Source organism: Rattus norvegicus, chromosome 9 (assembly GCF_021556685.1).
Source record: "Rattus norvegicus strain SHRSP/BbbUtx chromosome 9, alternate assembly SHRSP_T2T, whole genome shotgun sequence".
Taxonomy (NCBI): domain Eukaryota; kingdom Metazoa; phylum Chordata; class Mammalia; order Rodentia; family Muridae; genus Rattus; species Rattus norvegicus.
In genome coordinates, this window is record NC_141542.1 from 6,143,979 (window position 1) to 6,161,258 (window position 17,280).

At 54.7% G+C, this 17,280-nt stretch overlaps 1 protein-coding gene across 17 annotated transcripts in view; it reads left to right on the top strand.

Moving 5' to 3' along the window:
* Positions 1-11,028, top strand: part of Kdm4b (lysine demethylase 4B) — a 78,480-nt gene extending 67,452 nt beyond the window's left edge. For 5 of the 17 annotated variants that reach the window (XM_087565045.1, XM_087565049.1, XM_087565048.1 and 2 more), the window contains 12 exons: positions 1,631-2,019; positions 2,315-2,435; positions 3,800-3,960; positions 4,070-4,286; positions 4,508-4,584; positions 4,731-4,786; positions 4,891-4,999; positions 6,994-7,179; positions 7,309-7,473; positions 7,556-7,675; positions 8,704-8,796; positions 9,008-10,335. In XM_087565045.1, the coding sequence (XP_087421171.1) occupies positions 1,631-2,019; positions 2,315-2,435; positions 3,800-3,960; positions 4,070-4,286; positions 4,508-4,584; positions 4,731-4,786; positions 4,891-4,999; positions 6,994-7,179; positions 7,309-7,473; positions 7,556-7,675; positions 8,704-8,796; positions 9,008-9,190 (1,877 nt within the window). In that variant the 3' untranslated portion in view covers positions 9,191-10,335. Of the gene's footprint in view, positions 1-1,630; positions 2,020-2,314; positions 2,436-3,781; positions 3,961-4,069; positions 4,287-4,507; positions 4,585-4,730; positions 4,787-4,890; positions 5,000-6,993; positions 7,180-7,308; positions 7,474-7,555; positions 7,676-8,703; positions 8,797-9,007 lie in introns of all 17 variants that reach the window. The other 12 variants (XM_087565043.1, XM_087565047.1, XM_087565046.1 and 9 more) reach the window with 5 other exon arrangements.
* The last annotated feature ends 6,252 nt before the right edge of the window (positions 11,029-17,280 follow it).

Below are 17,280 nucleotides of genomic sequence, written 5' to 3' on the forward strand. Positions count from 1 at the left end.
CAACCCGTCTTCCTGGTTAGTAGCAGGTGATTGTTTGGGACTCCCTGAGCAGCACAGCTGGACCTTGGTTCTATAATAGGCCTGAGCTGGCAGAGTGGCCCTCGACAGAGCTGTGGCTGGCCAACTTTGGCTCAGCAATCCAGGAGGCAGAAGTACCTGCATCCTCCCAAGTGTACCCAGCCTCAGGAGCTGGGACAGAGCTTATACCTATAGATATGTGGCTTACGTCACCCCTTGGCCTCTGTGGCCTGTAACCCTGAAACAGACAGGCTGACAAGCCCAGGTGTGTTGGGGGCACCTGGCCATAGCTCCTGGCTGCCCCTGGAGGACCTGTCCACTAGGCCATCTACCCTGACACTCCAGAGGAACCTGATTGGGACCTGCAGGACTGTAGTGTTCGTGTGGATGTGCCCACTGTGGGTCTGTGTTGAAGCAGTGAACTCTGAGGCACTCACTCCCAGCCAAGGCATCCACAGCTGTTAGGTCATGAAAACCAGGACAGGGCCCTGTAGGATCAGGGGCCTGAGGAGGCTGAGTTCACCACAGTCACTGCACAACTGTTGGCTTCTTCCTGTGTCCCAGGACACATCCTGTGAGGGTTTGTCCTGGTCCTTGGTGACCACAGTAACCCTCGTATGAAGGGTGAGTCAGGGATGGGGGATACCTCCCCTGGTTCTTCTCATGTTCCTTTGTGGGGAGCTGAACATCTCAGGGTTGGAGGTGCCATCCTGACATACTAGAGACAGTGCACGCTGTCATCTGGATTAGTGAACCCTTGCCTTTGGAATCTGTGTAGCCCAAAGGTGGCCTTCTCCAGGCATCTGGCTCCGGTGTGAGGAAAGGACAAGGTACTTCCTTCCCACTGTCTCCCATCAGCAGCCTGGTCGGGTTGGGTAGGGCCAAGTTCCAGGCCCGGATTCCCCAGCCCAGGGCACTCACAGCTGGAGTATTTCATGACACCCTTAGGTCCCTGGAGCCCAGTGTAGAGGGCTAGGTTACAGGAAACATGGGGTTAGGTGGTACTCCCTGAAGAGCATGTTAGGAATGCTCAGACCCTGATCCTTCTGTCCCTATCACCTGTCCCTGGCTAAGTGATGCGCTGCACAGCCATCATGGCACTAAACTAAAAGTAAATCTCATTGGCCCTTCTCCTTTATGTCACCTGTCAGGCCTGTCCAGGCCCATCTGCCACTGGACCCCTCTGCCACTGGACCCCTCTGGTGGCTGTGTGGTGTGTCGATTGCAGTAACTGTAGCAGCATGAAGCAGCCTGCTTATACGAAGAGTGGCTCCTTTCACACATCTGCTGGCTTGGCAGGACCCTTGGCTCTTCATAGCCTTCCTGAGAGCCCAGCTCCTCCTCCCACACCTAATTCCAGAAGGCTCTGGGGGATTGTTTTGTTTTATTTTTGAGCTGTATCATGAGCCCAGGCTAACCCTTCTGCTCCTCCCACCATGGCCTGAGTGCTGGGATGGCAGGTTGCAGCTCTATACCAGGTCAGGAATCTCTTTAACTGCAGTAGTCCAGTACTGGGCACTGTGGAGGTTGAACTTGTCCAAGTTCTCAGGGACACCCAGTCATCCCCAGCTCTTCCATCTACTTGGTTCTGAATGGTTCTTTCTCTCCTCAGAGGATGGCAGAGGCAAGCCTCGGCCAACTAAGGCCAGGAGCAAGAAGAAGACTCCCAGCCTACTGTCACCCCCATTGCTGTCTGCCCCACCAGCCCTATTCCCCGCCGAGGAGGTCCTGAGGCTTCCACCCCAACCTAAGTCTCCAGGGCCAGCCATGGGCCCCATGGCTGCAGAGGGGGGTCCTCCACCAACAGCCCTCAATGTCGTGCCTCCTGGGGTGCCAGGTGAGGAAACAGAGGTGCGGCCCCGGCCCATTATCCCAATGCTGTACGTGTTGCCCCGTGCCAACAGCTCTGATGGGGACAGGGAGCATGCTGCCCATCCACAGTTGGCACCCATGGAGCTGGGGCCAGAAGAGGAAGACCAGGCCCAGGCTGGTGACTCACAGGTGGGTGATTAAGGGCAACTGTGTACATTGGTGGTTCTGCCTACAAATAGGGCAGCAACTGTGTGTGTTTGCATGCTGTGGGAGACGGGCATATGTGAGTGTGTGCATGTGTGTTGTGAGGGGCAGGAGTATGTGAATATGTGCTGTGGGGAACAGAAACGTATGTATATCCATGTGCGTTGTAGGGTATATTGTGGGGGGGCAAGTGTATATGTGTGCTTTAGGGACAGGAGTATGTGAGTGTGCATGTGTGCTGTGGTGGACAGGTCCCAGGACTCACAAAGTTCTGTTTCAGGGAACAACCTCCTTCTCTAAGCTGAAGGTGGAGATCAAAAAGAGTCGGCGTCACCCCTTGGGTCGGCCACCCACACGGTCCCCGCTATCTGTGGTCAAGCAGGAGGCCTCAAGTGATGAAGGTAGGCGTGACTCCTAGCCACAATGCAGTGCTCTTTCCACCTGCATGGGGCCCAGCCAGACCAGCCCCTCTCCACAGGTCCAGAGTCCACCCATCCAATCCCTTGCAGTCAGGTCCTCCCTGCACCATGGCAGCCTGGTCACCATGCTCTGTGAGATTCAGCACAGCCTCCTCTGCCCCTTCCCATCTGTAGGCCCAACTGGCCATGTCCCTATGCCTTGCACCACCATAGTCCTTGCTGCCTGCAGGGCCTCCACCCTACCCTGCCTCCCATTAACACAAATGTCATGTGACCACTGAGGGCCCAGATTCCAACCAGGCCGCTGTTGCCATTGAGACTTTCATCCATCCAAGCAATGGGCTGTAACATTCCGCATCTCAGTGGGAAGGTCAAGGAATCCAGGGTGTGTAGCAGGTGGCTGAGGCCCTTGTGCAGAGGATACAGTGTACATGTGCCAGAGGTTGTGATGTTGTGATGTGCAGGCTGTGGTTGGGAACATAGGTGTGGGCAGCAGTGGCAACTGCTCTGTCATTTCTGCCGAGGAGCTGCCAGGCTGGGCTTGCAGATCTAGGTGTCCTGAGTGTCTTCCTGTTACATGGTGCGGCTGTGGAAGCTGATAGGTGCAGGAGGGGACTCCCCAGTGATGGTTGAGCCTTGGGTACAGATCTTGGGCTGGCTAGCAGGTGGGGCTGCACTTGTGTGCAGGCCATTGTGGGCTTCCACTCACTCCTCCGTAAGCCACTGGCGCCATCTGGGAGCAGTCCGGCGGTCCTTTCACCATGATCTTGCCACAGGAGGGGCAGGACCTGGGGAACAGTTGAGACCCAGACCCCTAGATTCTTACCTCCTGGCAGGTCTCCCAAGCCACAGGGATCTTGGTGGGTGGCAGGACCCAGACTCGGCACAGTCCTGGAGTCTCTGGGTCCCTTGGGATTGATTATGTGGGACTTTCTCAGGCTGAGCAGGTTGGACAGCAGGCAGGGTGCCCCAGGCTCCCTGCAAGGAATCCCTAGGGCTGGATGATCTAAGGTGATGCAAATGGAGTGGGTCCCAGCAGCTCCCCAGGGCACAGCTGGCACTTCCCACTTCCTCCCCTGATGTCCCCTGTGGCTGCACCGGACAGTCACAGCCTTTAACAGTGCCTGAGGCTCCTTCACATATAGGAGCATGCATCTGAGGTTGGCATATGTGAAGTGTTGGGCTTTAGGCTCAGGGAGACTCATGGAGGGGAAGGCACTGTCCCTCCCTGCCAGGAGGCAGGGTTGGTGCTGTAAAGCAGGAGCACACCATGGGTGGCCCTGCTGCAGGGCCTTGTCCTCCAGCTCAAGCCCCTTCATCCATCACAGAGGCCTTCCCATTCTCAGGAGAGGATGATGGCAGTGACCCTGAGGCCTTGAGGTCCCTGCTGTCCCTGCAGTGGAAGAGCAAGGCAGCCAGCTTCCAAGCTGAGAGGAAGCTGAATGCGGCAGCCGCCCTCAGCGAGCCCTACTGTGCCGTCTGTACCCTCTTCTACCCCTACAGCCAGGTGAGCTGCCTCAGCGGCCTCCCACACTGATGGTGCCCTCTCACCTCCCACTCTGCCCCAGGGCAGTCTGGCCTACTGTAGCCCTGAGCTGACTGCTGTGCCTCTGTAGTCAGTACAGACAGAGCGGGAGGTCCTGGCCACTCCAGGGGACAGTGCTGTCCAGCCGCCCTCCAAAAGTGGCCAGAGGACACGGCCACTGATCCCTGAGATGTGCTTCACTTCAAGTGGGGAGAACACAGAACCGCTGCCTGCCAACTCCTACGTCGGTGAGGACGGCACCAGTCCACTCATCTCCTGTGCCCACTGCTGTCTGCAGGTCCATGCCAGTGAGTGTGCCACGGCTGCCCCGCACTCAGGGTGAAGGGCCCGGGAAGACGACGAGCATTCCTCGCCCTAGTGTGTTTTGATTTGGGGGTGGAACACTGTGCAGGACTCTGGCCTGGGTGGCCGGCTGTACTGTGCAGATATGAGGAGCTGCAGGTGTGGAGGGCTGCAGTAGTTCCAGGTGACATATTTGGTCTAGTCCCAGCACTCCACTGTCTTCCAGGTTGCTATGGTGTCCGGCCTGAGCTGGCCAAAGAGGGCTGGACATGTTCCCGGTGTGCGGCCCACGCCTGGACTGCGGTAACTCATCTGTGCTGGCTGACTCCTAGAGATTGGGAGATCCTGGGCCCGTGTACCGGTGGCCTTGATCTTAGCTGTGTGGACGCTGGGGTCGGGTGGTATATGGTGAAGGTGGCTGCACCTTACCACTTTGATCTGTCCCTCAGGAATGCTGTTTGTGCAACCTTCGGGGAGGAGCACTACAGAGGACCACAGAGCACAGGTACCTCACTTGCCCACCGCCCTTCCCGAACCCAGCCTGACTAGCCTCTTGGGCATAGCATGGAACACTCGCACTGCTCTTGTGACCTTGTCCTGACCTCTCAGGTGGATTCATGTGATCTGCGCCATTGCAGTCCCCGAGGTACGATTCCTCAATGTGATCGAACGCAACCCAGTGGACGTCAGTGCCATCCCTGAGCAGCGATGGAAACTGGTAGGTCCCCAAGACTGCAGCTGCCAGCCTAGTCCTGTGGCAGGTGGGGCACTGTACATAAAGGCACAGTGACGAGTGCTCCATATGCTGTCAGTGCCTGAACTCAGTGGCGCTTGCTGTCACCATGCAAGAGCTGCACCCAGGGAGAGCCAGCCTGGCCTTGCCCTCTGTGCTGCCTTCAAATCCTAACCTCAGAGTGACATTCTCCAGCTTCACTTTCTTCCCATGACATTGTGTCTTCTGTATGCACACGTTTGTGCGTGTGTGGGGCCAGATTACAACCTCAAGTGTCAGTCCTCATTCTCCATCTTGCTTAATGTAGAATATTTTCAACTGCCTGACTGGCCAGCTTCCAGGGGTTCCCCAGCTCAGACTCCTATCATGCTATAGCAGCACTGGTGTTTAAACAATCTCTACCCAGCTTTATGTGGGTTCTGAGGATTCAAATCCTTTTCTACTGAGCCATCTCTCCAGCCTCCTTCCTTTTTCCTGCCTGAGTAACACTCCACCAAGTGGCCAGATCACTGCTTCTGTTCTCTCACTTATGTGGCTCTGCATCTTGGAACAATGCTGGGACACTCATGGGCATGGCTAAGACAGAGGCAGATGCAGAATTGGATCTTGTCTTTGCAGGCATGCCACAAAGACACTGGGTTGTCACTGTTATACAGCTCTCCAAGGAGCCTTTCCTTCATCCTGCATCCTTTCCTGCAGCATGCAGCCCTTCTCCATGGTTGTGTGCAGGACCCTTTGTGAGGCTCACTGTGCTCTCCCTCGTGACTGCACACAAGGAGGGCACCTTCTCAGATCTACCTCCTTTGAGAACTGCTGTCCCCATCCGTTTCCAGTCAGATCACCTAGTGTCTCAGTTGAATTGAAGGCTGCATGCTGAGACACTGTGGACACGCACGCGCATGCGCACGCACATGCACACACACAGCGACACACACACATGCACACCACCCACTCTCATACACACATGCACATCACACATGCCACACGCACGCATGCACACACGCCCCTCTTGTATCAGGTTAGTAAAGGAGGCCCCAGGCCCCAGTTTGCTTGTCCAAGTACTGTGTGCCCTTGACTCCTCTGGGCTTCAGCTTTTCCAGCTAGGCTGCCATGACTGTCTAGAGAGTATCTGTTCCCCAGGCCTGTCTTGCTGCACACCCCCCCAGTCCCTCTCCTGCCCACCCCCAACTCTGCGTCAGCTGAGTAGTACCTGGGTGCAGCTCACTGACTCCTACCCTGTGTCCAAGGCATGGGGCAAATGGCCTCTTCCATCTGGGAGGTGACCCAGCCAGGGGTTCGGGAATGGAGAAGCTCAGCTCAGACCTTAGGACAGGCCCTGCTCAGGGCACTTAGCAACACAGTGCTGGGGAGGACACACTGGCTATGGTGGGTATCAGGAGGCCTGGAGGCCAAGCCCTCAGTTAGGAGCATGGACAATGTCTTGCATTGGTTTTGCTAGGTTTGTTTCCCCTGCTGCCAGGTCATGCTGGGCAGAGGGTTGCTGTGAGCCCTGTAAGACCTGGACTCTCCCAGCACAGTGGCTCCCCAGTGGCTTATGCCACAGGTCACAGGTTCAGGGACCTAGAACCATGGTCCAGCCCAGTGCTCCAGGCCCAGAAGCAGGGGTTCACTGCTGGGTGGTCTGATGAAGTAGGGTAGCCCTTACTAAGAGCATCGTGGCTCAGGAGGATGGAATGCTGACAACAAACCCTGCCACTCTGTGCACATGGCCTCTCCAGTTATGGTCCCCAGTGGCTCTGTACTAGGAGATGCTGTGACACCATTTCTGTCCCCCTGTCCCCAGCTCTGTGCTGAAGAGAGGGTGAGGACTTGGCATCAGGGAGGAGACCTGAGTAGAGTTCAGATGCTATGACGTCCCAGTCCTGTCCAGTCTGGTCCAGTTCTGTCTCAACTCCCCCTACCTGTTCTGGAAGGTTCCTCCCTGGCTTTGCTGGTAACGTGCACTCCACCCTCTGCAGAAATGTGTGTACTGCCGCAAGCGTATGAAGAGGGTGTCGGGTGCCTGCATCCAGTGCTCCTACGAGCACTGCTCCACGTCCTTCCATGTGACCTGCGCACATGCTGCTGGCGTCCTCATGGAGCCAGATGACTGGCCCTATGTAGTGTCCATCACCTGCCTCAAGCACAGGGCCAGTGGAGCAGGGGTGAGTGCTGTGGCCAGAGCCCCGCCCATACTACCAGTAGCCCCACCCACATGGCAGGACTTGGCCCACCTCACCTTATCCCTATGGGATTATCCCGCTGGGATTAATGTACCATCACCCGGTCCCCAGGGCCAGCTGTTGCGCACGGTGTCCCTGGGCCAGATCGTCATCACCAAGAATCGCAATGGGCTCTACTACCGCTGCCGTGTCATTGGCACCACTGCTCAGACATTCTATGAGGTCAACTTCGATGATGGCTCCTACAGCGACAACCTGTATCCAGAGAGCATCACAGTGAGAAGTGGAGCAGGGGCAGCAGGGGTGGCAGGGGTAGCAGGGGCAGCCTGGACAGGGCCTCACCATCCCCTCCCTGTAGAGCAGAGACTGTCTGCGGCTAGGGCCGCCTCCTGAGGGCGAGCTGGTGGAGCTGCGGTGGACAGACGGTAATCTGTACAGAGCCAGGTTCATCTCCATGGCCACCAGCCTCATCTACCAGGTGAGTAGCCTCACAGAAGCCTACATGTGCACATGCGCGCCCCTCTAGCAGACACCCAGCCTCTGTCAGCCTATCCTGTGTCAGTGCTCATGCAGATTAAAGGGTGGGCAGGACAGGGCTGGGGACAAAACACAGTGAGTGTGGGAGGTAGGTTGCAGCCTGGGGCAGAGCAGCCAGCCTGCACTGACACCACTGTCTTGTCTCAACAACACGAAGCACAGAGACAAACACCAGGGAGCTAACTGCAGCATAGCTGTGCTACAGTGTTTCCAGAAGCCTGTGTGAGCCAGGGCAGGGCAGTCTGCACTGAGAGCCTGCAGCTGAGCTCAGACACCTAGAGTGTTAGGGGTGTGGTACAAACCAGCCCCAGGGATGGAATATGACAGCTAAAGCAGAGGTGGGAGACAGCAGGTACCTTCCAGAACTCCTTCCTCCTGGGAACCTTGCTCCCTGTGTGTGGCCCTGTTGCTGGCCTGACAGGCTCAGACTCTGCTCTCACATGTTCCCGTGTCCTCTCAAAGGCACCAGAAGGGGCCCAGGCCTCCACCCCTTTTCTTCACTTAGGCTGACCCAGGCCCAGGCCAGGTAACTTGCGTTCTTTACTGCTGTCCCCAAAGAAGATGGTCAGCTCTTCAACACCATGGTGTCCACTGCCCAGCCGGGCAGCCTGAGCCTTCTTAGCGTTGGTATCCATTAGGAACAAGGAGCCTGTTTGGGGTGGCTCCCCATAGCTATCATTCTGAGTTTAGCGAAACAGGTTCCAGGTCTAGAGAGCCCCGGGGGAGGCCCTTAGCCTCCCATCTGTCCATGGCCTGCTGACTTTTCACCCTTGAGGCTGCTGGCTTGCCGCCCAGCCTCATCTTAGCCTGTATTGGCCATCTGCCACAAAGGGCCTGCTTGAGATGTAGGCCACCCCCAGCCTTGGGCAGGTGTCCACTGGTCCCTGGGACCCAGGATGCCTGAGTTCCGGAGGACAGGGCCAACATCCTATGGTTATGCCCCATGCTTAGACCCCCATGTCACTGCAGGTAGAGTTTGAGGATGGATCTCAGCTGACTGTGAAGCGTGCGGACATCTTCACACTTGAAGAGGAATTGCCCAAGAGGGTACGGTCCCGGCTGGTGAGTGTCCTTGGCGTCTCCATCTGGGGCATTGAAGATGCATGTCTCTAACATGTTGTCCCTTCCTCCTTGGCCATGAGTGTCATCCTGGCACTGCCCACAGTCGTCAGGGCTCCCCACTCAACCGAGGGACCAGGGCAGGTGTGAGTCAGGGTGTGGTCCTGAGGGGCTTTGCAAGGGAGACAACCTGGTCTATGTCTGACGTCTGCAGTCACTGAGCACCGGCACACCACAGGAGCCCAGCTTCTCCGGAGATGGCGTGAAGGCCGCCAAGCGCCCACGGGTGGCCACCGTGCTGGCCACCACCACTGAGGACACAGGGCGCAGCCCAGAATACCTGGCCTTCATGGAGAGCCTGCTGCAGGCGCAGGGCCAGCCTGGAGCACCCTTCTAGATACTGCCCACTCCTGTCCCACTGTAGGTAACTGGGTAACAGGACCCGCAGGATCCAACTTGGCCAGACTCAGGGAGCGAGACCGGCATCCCTGGACTACAGTGACTCCACGGGACCTGGCCTGGCTCTGCTCTTCTCCTAAAGGTGCTAAGGGGCGTCCCAGAGTCTCCTGTGACAGATGCTAGCCAAGGACACTGGGGCACAGCCCCAACCTGTTTTCTAGATTTGTGGCTTTAAAAATTGACAACAGGCACATTCTTTTTCCTCTCCACCAAGATGCGAGGAGATAAAAGTTTCATCTGTGTTTGACACCTGAGGATGTTTGTCTACTGAGCAGGTGGGAAGGCACTTTTGTACAGGTGTTCCCTGGAGGGGGCAGCAGCCCAGTGTGCAGTGACTTGTGTGATGGCCGCTTGAGATGCTCCCTGCTTCCTGCTCGGGGAGGTGGGCCCTGCAGGAGTGGGCCCTGCCCTGCCTCCTCCATGCCCTGCCCTGTGCAGAGTATGCCTCACTCTGCCTTTGCTGCCTGGGCTCCCATGAGCCTTCACCTTTGGACTAGGGCCTCTGTGTGGCTGAGGGCAGGAGAAAGCAGATTCCACCTTCACTTGAAGCCCTGATCGAGTGACACAGGGCACAGACTTCACAGGCCCTGTCCGCACTAGCCGCCACTACCCATGGGTTGGCTATAGGTTCTGTCTCTTTAGAAGCCACTGCCGCCATAGGGCCTCAGGCCCCAGGAGAGACAGCTGACCTTAAATGACAAAGGACTGGACAGAGGGACCTGGCCCTGCGGACCTGCTGGGGACTTAGGGACTGGGCCTCTGCTGAGTGCCCAATGGCTGCCATGCCCATGTGTACATTGAAATTCTATTTATATTGTAAAGAGAATAAAAAAGGACCCAACCTGGGCCTGGAAGGAGAGGCCAAACCGCAGGAGTCTCAGGCTGTGCCCCTTGTGGGCTCTGCAGTGGCTGCAGGTGGCCCTGCTTGTGCCCCCACCCCCCACCCTCCAGAGAGGCCCTGATTTTTGTGCAAAAACAAAAGCTCACTCCCCGCCAGATGAAGGACTCCATATTTTTGCCTCATTCTCTGGCCTCTGGTTCAGTATCAATTAAAGCCCTTGAGCTGAGCGCTTCCTATTCCCACCTGGTCATGGCTGTGTTGTCATTTTGTGCCAGGACAAGATGGGCTCAGGATGGAGGTGTCCTTGGCAGGCATAATGGGTACAGTGTGTCCTGGTCTGGGCGTAGGGGTCGCCAGGAGGTGGGACGCCATCCTCAGGACATCTAGTATCTCCACAGTGACGTGGAGCTGAGGCCGTGTGTCCCTCGTGTCCCTCCTGAATGTCTGTGCTCTCTCTGACTCTCCTGCCTGCTCCTACACTGTGGGGCCACAGAGGAGCAAAGGCCCTGGGATTGGGCAGACCATGGCCTGGTGAAGCAGAGGGAGGAGTGGAGGAAGGGTGGCCTCCAAAGGGTAGACTTGGATTTGACTTGGAGGGAGGAGGAGGAGGGTAGAAGCTGCCAAAGGCTCTGGACAGAAGAGGGGGAGCCTCCCTGGTGCTTTCAGCAAGAGCTCAGCAGCAGACAGCCCCGGTGCCGCAGGGGCCTTGGTTTCTCTTTGAAACTGTCCCATATGACTCTAGGAAGGAAAGGGAAGGTGGCCCTGCCAGTGATAGGGCCTGGGCCCTGTGGGAGTGAAGCGATGTCCTAGGAGGGGACATCTAACTAGCTGTCACCTCGCCTGGTACATCGGGCCAAGCTCACATGTACAGCCCCCAGTCCTGGGCCAAATCTAGCCCTGGACCTGTTTGTTAATAAAGTTTTCCTTGCACATGGGCCACTGTGATATCATTTGCATGTGGCAGCCATTGGCCCTACCTCAGCATCACTTAGTGATTGCCTGGCCTGGAACGCTGGACCATCTTAGTCCTGAAACTAACAGGAGATGCCCTGGGCCATCAGCTCTGCAGGCCCTGCCCTGGTCTCCATGTCTTCCTGCAGAAGCCAGGAATACCACCTTCCTCGATTCCTGCTTGGAGCCCACTAGGCCAGGATGCCCCTACCCTGCCCCCTATTAGTGTTACTCGTAGGCTTCAGGTTTGGAAACCATGATCCAATTCCCACAGTTGTCCCAAGAGCTCAGGGTCTCCATGCTTGTCCAGCCTGTATGTTCCATGGTCATAGCTCACAACTTTCTGAACTACCTTAAAAGCCATGTTTTCTTCTCCCTCATACTGCTCTCTGCTCCTCAACCCCAACCCTTCCAAACGCTGGCCAATTGGACACCCTGCAGAGAACCAGTCTGAGGACCCAGGGCCCTAGCCCCTGTGCTGGAAATGAGCATGGTATGGGGTCCGAAGCCCTTTAGCCCTGTGCCTAGAGAAAACTAGTGGCTGCTGCTTGGTAATGCGGTGGCTGCAGGAGTCCTGCCATGCCAGATGTCTCCACTTCTAACAGTTGAACAGTGGGGACTCGCATCCATTCTACTCCCTGCACAGACCCAGTGTCATGCACAAGAAACAGCCCTAGCTGTGACTGAGTGGGAGTCATGTCCATCCTGAATCCATGTTGGCAGCCAGATCATCTCGCTCTTGCTTTCATTTGTTTTCTGGGACTTGGGGCTGGAGGCTTGAAGACCAAGCATAGGGCTCCCAGGTCTATGCCTACCCTACACCTCCTCAGGAGGTCGCAACCTACAGGAATCCTGAGTCCCCTAGCAGTGGCCATTGTTCTGGTTCCTACACCAGTGTCTTAGGGTTCCTGTTGCTGTGATGAAATGCCATAACCAGAGCTACTTGGAGAGGAAAGGGTTTATTTGATCAACATTTCTGTATCCCTCACTGAAGGAAGTCAGGACAGAATCTCAAACAGGGCAGGAACCTGGAGGCAGGAGCTGATGCAGAGGCCGTGGACGGTGCTGCTGACTGGCTTGCTCTCATGGCTTGCTCAGCCTGCTTCTTAGGGAACCCAGGACCACCAGCCCAGGGATGGCCCCACCCACACACAGATGGCTGGGCCTCCCACATCAATCACTAAGAAAATGCCCCATGGTCTTGTGTAAAGCCATTTTCTCAGTGGCTTTTCCTCTTCTCGGATGACTCTAGCTTGTGTCAAGTTGACGTAAGACTAGCCAGCACATGCTCACATGTCAGTGACGGTGCCCTCCTGTTGTCTCCATAACTCGAGGCAACACTGGCAGATGGGGTGCCAGGGATAGGTACCTTTAGGCTGATGTGACCTTTGACCTGACCATGACCTCTGTGACAGGGACAGTTAACTGACTTTGGGCTACTGATTCTCCTGCTGTAATGATGCCTGTGCCTGTCAATAACAACATTTAAAAACTACTTTTAAGACTCACTTTTTAGAGTGGGATGTCTTTAACCCTAGCATTTGGGAGGTGGAGGCGGGTAGATCTCAGATCTCTGTGAGTTCAAACCCAGCCTGGTCTACAGAGGATAGCCAGGGGTACACAGAGAAACCCTGTCTCAGAAAACCAAATAATAAATAGTGGCTCAGTGGCTGGGAGGGGCTCATTCAGGTGTGACAGCAACCCACTCAGAATCAGAACGCAAATGACACAGCTGTGAGCCTCACTCACCAGGGTTTGAGCAAGGAGAAGCTTGGAGTCTCGCCTCTGTCAGCTGTGGGGCATCCAGGTAGACACCAGCGCAGAAGGTGACAATGACTCAGACATAACGTTGGTTGGAGCTCTGGTCTCCATGATGTGTTTATGTCACCCCTGAACCCAAGCAACAAGCAACTCCCATATCTACCCACACTTCCTCCAGATGCTTTATGAAGAAGCTGCCCACAGAGGCTACCTTGCACAGGCTTCAGACCACTAGTCAGGTGTCATGGCTGCATCAAGTCAACCACTGCACTGACTGGTTTCGTGTGTCAGCTTGACACAAGATGGAGTTATCACAGAGAAAGGAACCTCCCTTGAGGAAATGTCTTCACGAGACCCAGCTGTAAGGCATTTTCTCAGTTAGTGACCAAGGAGGGAGGACCCAGCCCACTGTGGGTGGTTTGGTCCCTGGGCTGGTGGTCTTGAGTTCTATAAGAGAGCCAGCTGAACAAGCCAGGGGAAGCAAGCCAGTAAGAAACATCCCTCCATGGCCTCTGCATCAGCTCCTGCTTGAGTTCCAGTCCTGACTTCCTTTGGTGATGAACAGCAATGTGGAAGTGTAAGCTGAATAAACCCTTTCCTCCCCTTCTTGCTTCTTGGTCATGATGTTTGTGCAGGAATAGAAACACTTAAGATAACCAACATAGAGAATCTGCTGGTATTTTGCTTACTGGTTGTGACATGTGGCCATAAAGAAAAATCAAATCAGCTTTCAAATGGATGATTCCCAAAGAATCTGGAACACTTCCCTCGCTGGTGCCATCGATGGGCACTCACGACACTTCTCTAACCCTTATGGTTTTGCAATGTCATACTGGTAGCTGAGATTGGCCATGATGATATAATTTACACCATAAGCTCAGGAGTGACAACATGAACTCTTGGCTTCCCTCTTGACTACTGAAGGCTGCTGTGAATCCAGCCATCACACCTCACTGCCTACAGGAAAGAGGGGATTAGTGAATGGCTGGCTGCTGTTTGGGGTGAGGGAAACAGCAATGTCTCTAGATTCCCCAGCCACTTACACTTCGTTCCCCAGAATTGTGTTCATGTGACCAAGGGGCCTGGCTAAGGAGCCCTGGAAGTAATCATGCTTTCCTGTCTTCGATGTAGACAGCAGGGACTGCAGTGAGGGCTTCTGCTGATCATGACTGGTCCTTATCCACCCTTGTTTTAGCAGCCACAGGGTATCTTGGGAAGAACAGAGTGAGGACAGTTGGGGACACAGGAGGGTTCATGCTTAAGTATGAACCCACACACACCATTTTCCTTGTCAATAACTGAGCAGAGCTAGCTCTGTGTCTGGTCCTGTGTCCATGTGAACCCACAGAAAAGAAGATGCAGGTTATGTGGGGCACAAGCCCAGGGGCTCAGTACCCGGCCCACAGCAGAAAAGGCAGCCCGGTGTGGCATTGTGCGCTAAAACTCCAGCTCTGGAGACTTAAGTGTCCCCTGGGCTCACTGGCCAGACAGCCTGACCTAACTGACCATCAATGGGTTCAGTGAGACCCTGAGTCCAAAAATTGTGTGGGGAGCAACTGAGGGAGACACTGTGCAGTGACCTCCACATACACAAACAGGCATACATGTACATAAAGCAGCCAGAGACCATCCAGGTGACTGCACTGAGGCCTCATCCTCCTGCCTCGGAGCTGGCAATGCACAGAACACTAGAACACTGCACCACAGGCTGGAGGGCATGGTGGTCATTATTTTACTCCCAGCACTCAGGAGGCAGAGGGCAGCAGATCTCTGGGTTCAAAACCAACCTGGTCTACAGAGTGATTTCCAGCCCAGCCAGGGCTACACAGAGAAACCTGGTCTCAAAAAAACAAACAAACAAACAAAAATCCAAATTACCACCAATAAAAAAATACAACTATATTTGTGGCTGTAGGTAGCCACACAGAGCACACAGGCCAGACTTCCATCCCCAGCACAGCATGTAAACTGAGCATGGTGACCTCAGGTTTCCTGCTTCAGTGATGTCTGTATGGGAGACCCTGCCATGTCCAACATAAATTATTCAAAACAAGCAAAGAGAGCCTCAGTGCAAAGCCACAGCCTGACCAAGGGCTTTAGTCAGGGGCATCAGCACGTTCTCCCCATGGTCAGCAAGAAGCTGTGCACTAGGAAATCTGTCTTTGTTCCATCCCCATTTCACAGAATGATATCTTGCCTGACCAGGGGATTCTAGGTAGGGATTCTACCCTTGCTCCCATCCTCACTGGGGGACTGTGGGTAGGGTTTTACCATTGAATCATCCCTTAAATATTAGGTAACCCTGTGCAGAAATCCTGAGGTCAGGGATTCCAAAGCTGCCCAATGTCTTAAGAGGTAATGTCCACTTATTAAAGCACTAGGTTTTGAAATAATCTGTTATCCACCATTAGGTAACGAACTCCCTGCAGTTATATTCCTACAAAGTAAGGTTGTGAACTGCTCCACTTGAGTGTAGCTGCGGACAGTTTTTGTCACTAATTACCCTTGTTTCACGTTTAATAACATCTTGTTGCTTCAGAAAATCCAAGTGGAGTCCTGACACTCACCCTTTACTTGCCGGTAAGTTTGACTAATGCACGCCGCTGAGTGTTTACAACAAAACATGACAGAACGTTTCTTCTAGAATAACCCAAGGTCAACCTTCAGTGCATTTCCAGGCAGCCCTGGTTGGTAGTTCCAAGGCTTCGCACTGGTTCATGGCTGCCTCAGGACACAAGGACTCCACCGTGAGTGCTGGCCAGGACCCTAATTCTGGCTGCTGGGAATCTACCTTACCAAACGATGACCAAGTAGCCATGACGTCATGCACGCACCAAGGGCTTTGGTGATTATGGGGATGTTTTATTTCCTTATTCTGATGGGTGATGTGACAGAACTAAGGACCAGTAAGGAGAATGTCTGTGAGGGGCTTCACATTGGGATATCTAAGCTGGGAAGAGCCAGGCTGACCTCTCAGGGTCCGGGGAAGCGAGGTGATCCAATGAGGTCATTGGAGTGACCAGTGCAGCCTGGCTGCCATCTGATCTGCTCCATCCACTGCCTCAGCCTGCCCAGAGTCAGTCAGTCCTCTGTCAGTCAGTCAGTCAGTCTGTCCCCCCTCCCCTCTCTGTGTCTCCTCCCTGCCCTCCCCGCTCATTTTTCCAGACAGGATTTCTCCGTATAGACCTGAAGCTATTCTAAAGGAAACTCCCACAGCAGCACGGGGGGAGCAGAGGGTGTCCCTTGTGGTCCGGGGATCCTGAGAGCAGGGTCACAGTGAGGAGCCAGGCTGGCATGATATTTGTTGATGGGACCGGATGAGAGAGGGGACAGGATGAGGTGGGGACGGACATCTGATGTATCTTCTGCCTTAACAGCTGTCTGCTAAAAGCTGCAATAACAATACTGATGAGGACATAATCATCCTAATTAAAAGCTAATAACGAGGAGTTAATTGCCTTTGAAAAGCCAAGTGAGGACACAGGGATTTATGTTCCCCTCCCTCCCTGCAAAGGCAGATATGTGATGACTGATTGCTTGAATCAAATATTACAGAAAACTAATCATCCCTGTGTGCTGTTTGGCCAAGGAATGAAAAGGTGGCTGCAAGGTCTGCAGGCCATAGAGTGGAGGGGTGGGGAAAACTGACCAGATCCTCAGTCAAAAGGCTGAGTTCACCCCTCACTGGGGTTTCTAGGTGGGGCTCCATCCTGACCACGCCCCCAGGATTTCCACCTCTTTTTCACTCCCACCTTCCCATGTCTGGTACACCCTGCTTTCATCTCTAATTGAAAGCAAACACTCCATCCCAAACACTCATGCATCTGTGTTTACCATCTACTTGGGGCAACTGTTAAATGTCCCCAAAGAGAAAAAGGGAGGTTGGTTAGACAGTATCTTAGTGTATCTGGTCCTCTGGCCAAGTCGGGAGGGAGAGAGGGAGAGAGGGCTGCTGACTGTGGGGAAGGGGCAGGGAGGGGTACAGTCACCCCGTTCAGGTATTTCTGAGAACACTTTTTTTTTTAATTTAGTTTAAAAAACTTTGTGTGTGTGTGGAGGTGTATCATGAAGGGCCAGATTGCCTGGAACAAAGTCCCAGTTGCTGTGAGCCTCCCAGTGGGTACTGGGAACCAAGCTCAGGCCCTCTGGAAGCACAGGCTGGACTGCCTCTGGCCCTCACAGGGGTTCTTAACCAGTGAGGAAAAAAAGGCCTGTCCTCGGCTTAGACTGCCAAGGTGGCGATGACATTTGTCTCCTTCAGCTTAGACAGCAGAACCGACAGCTGGAGAAGTGCCCCAGACCTGTCATTCTAGCAGGAAGTGGAGGCAGGAAGATCAGGAGTTCAAGGCCAGCCTCAGATACAGAGGGAGTCTGAGGTTAGACTGGCTATATGAAACCTGTCTCAAAACCAAACTGCCCTTTACTCTGCCCCCAAGATAAAGAGAAGTGGGGGCTGAGGCAGAAGCACCTCTGTG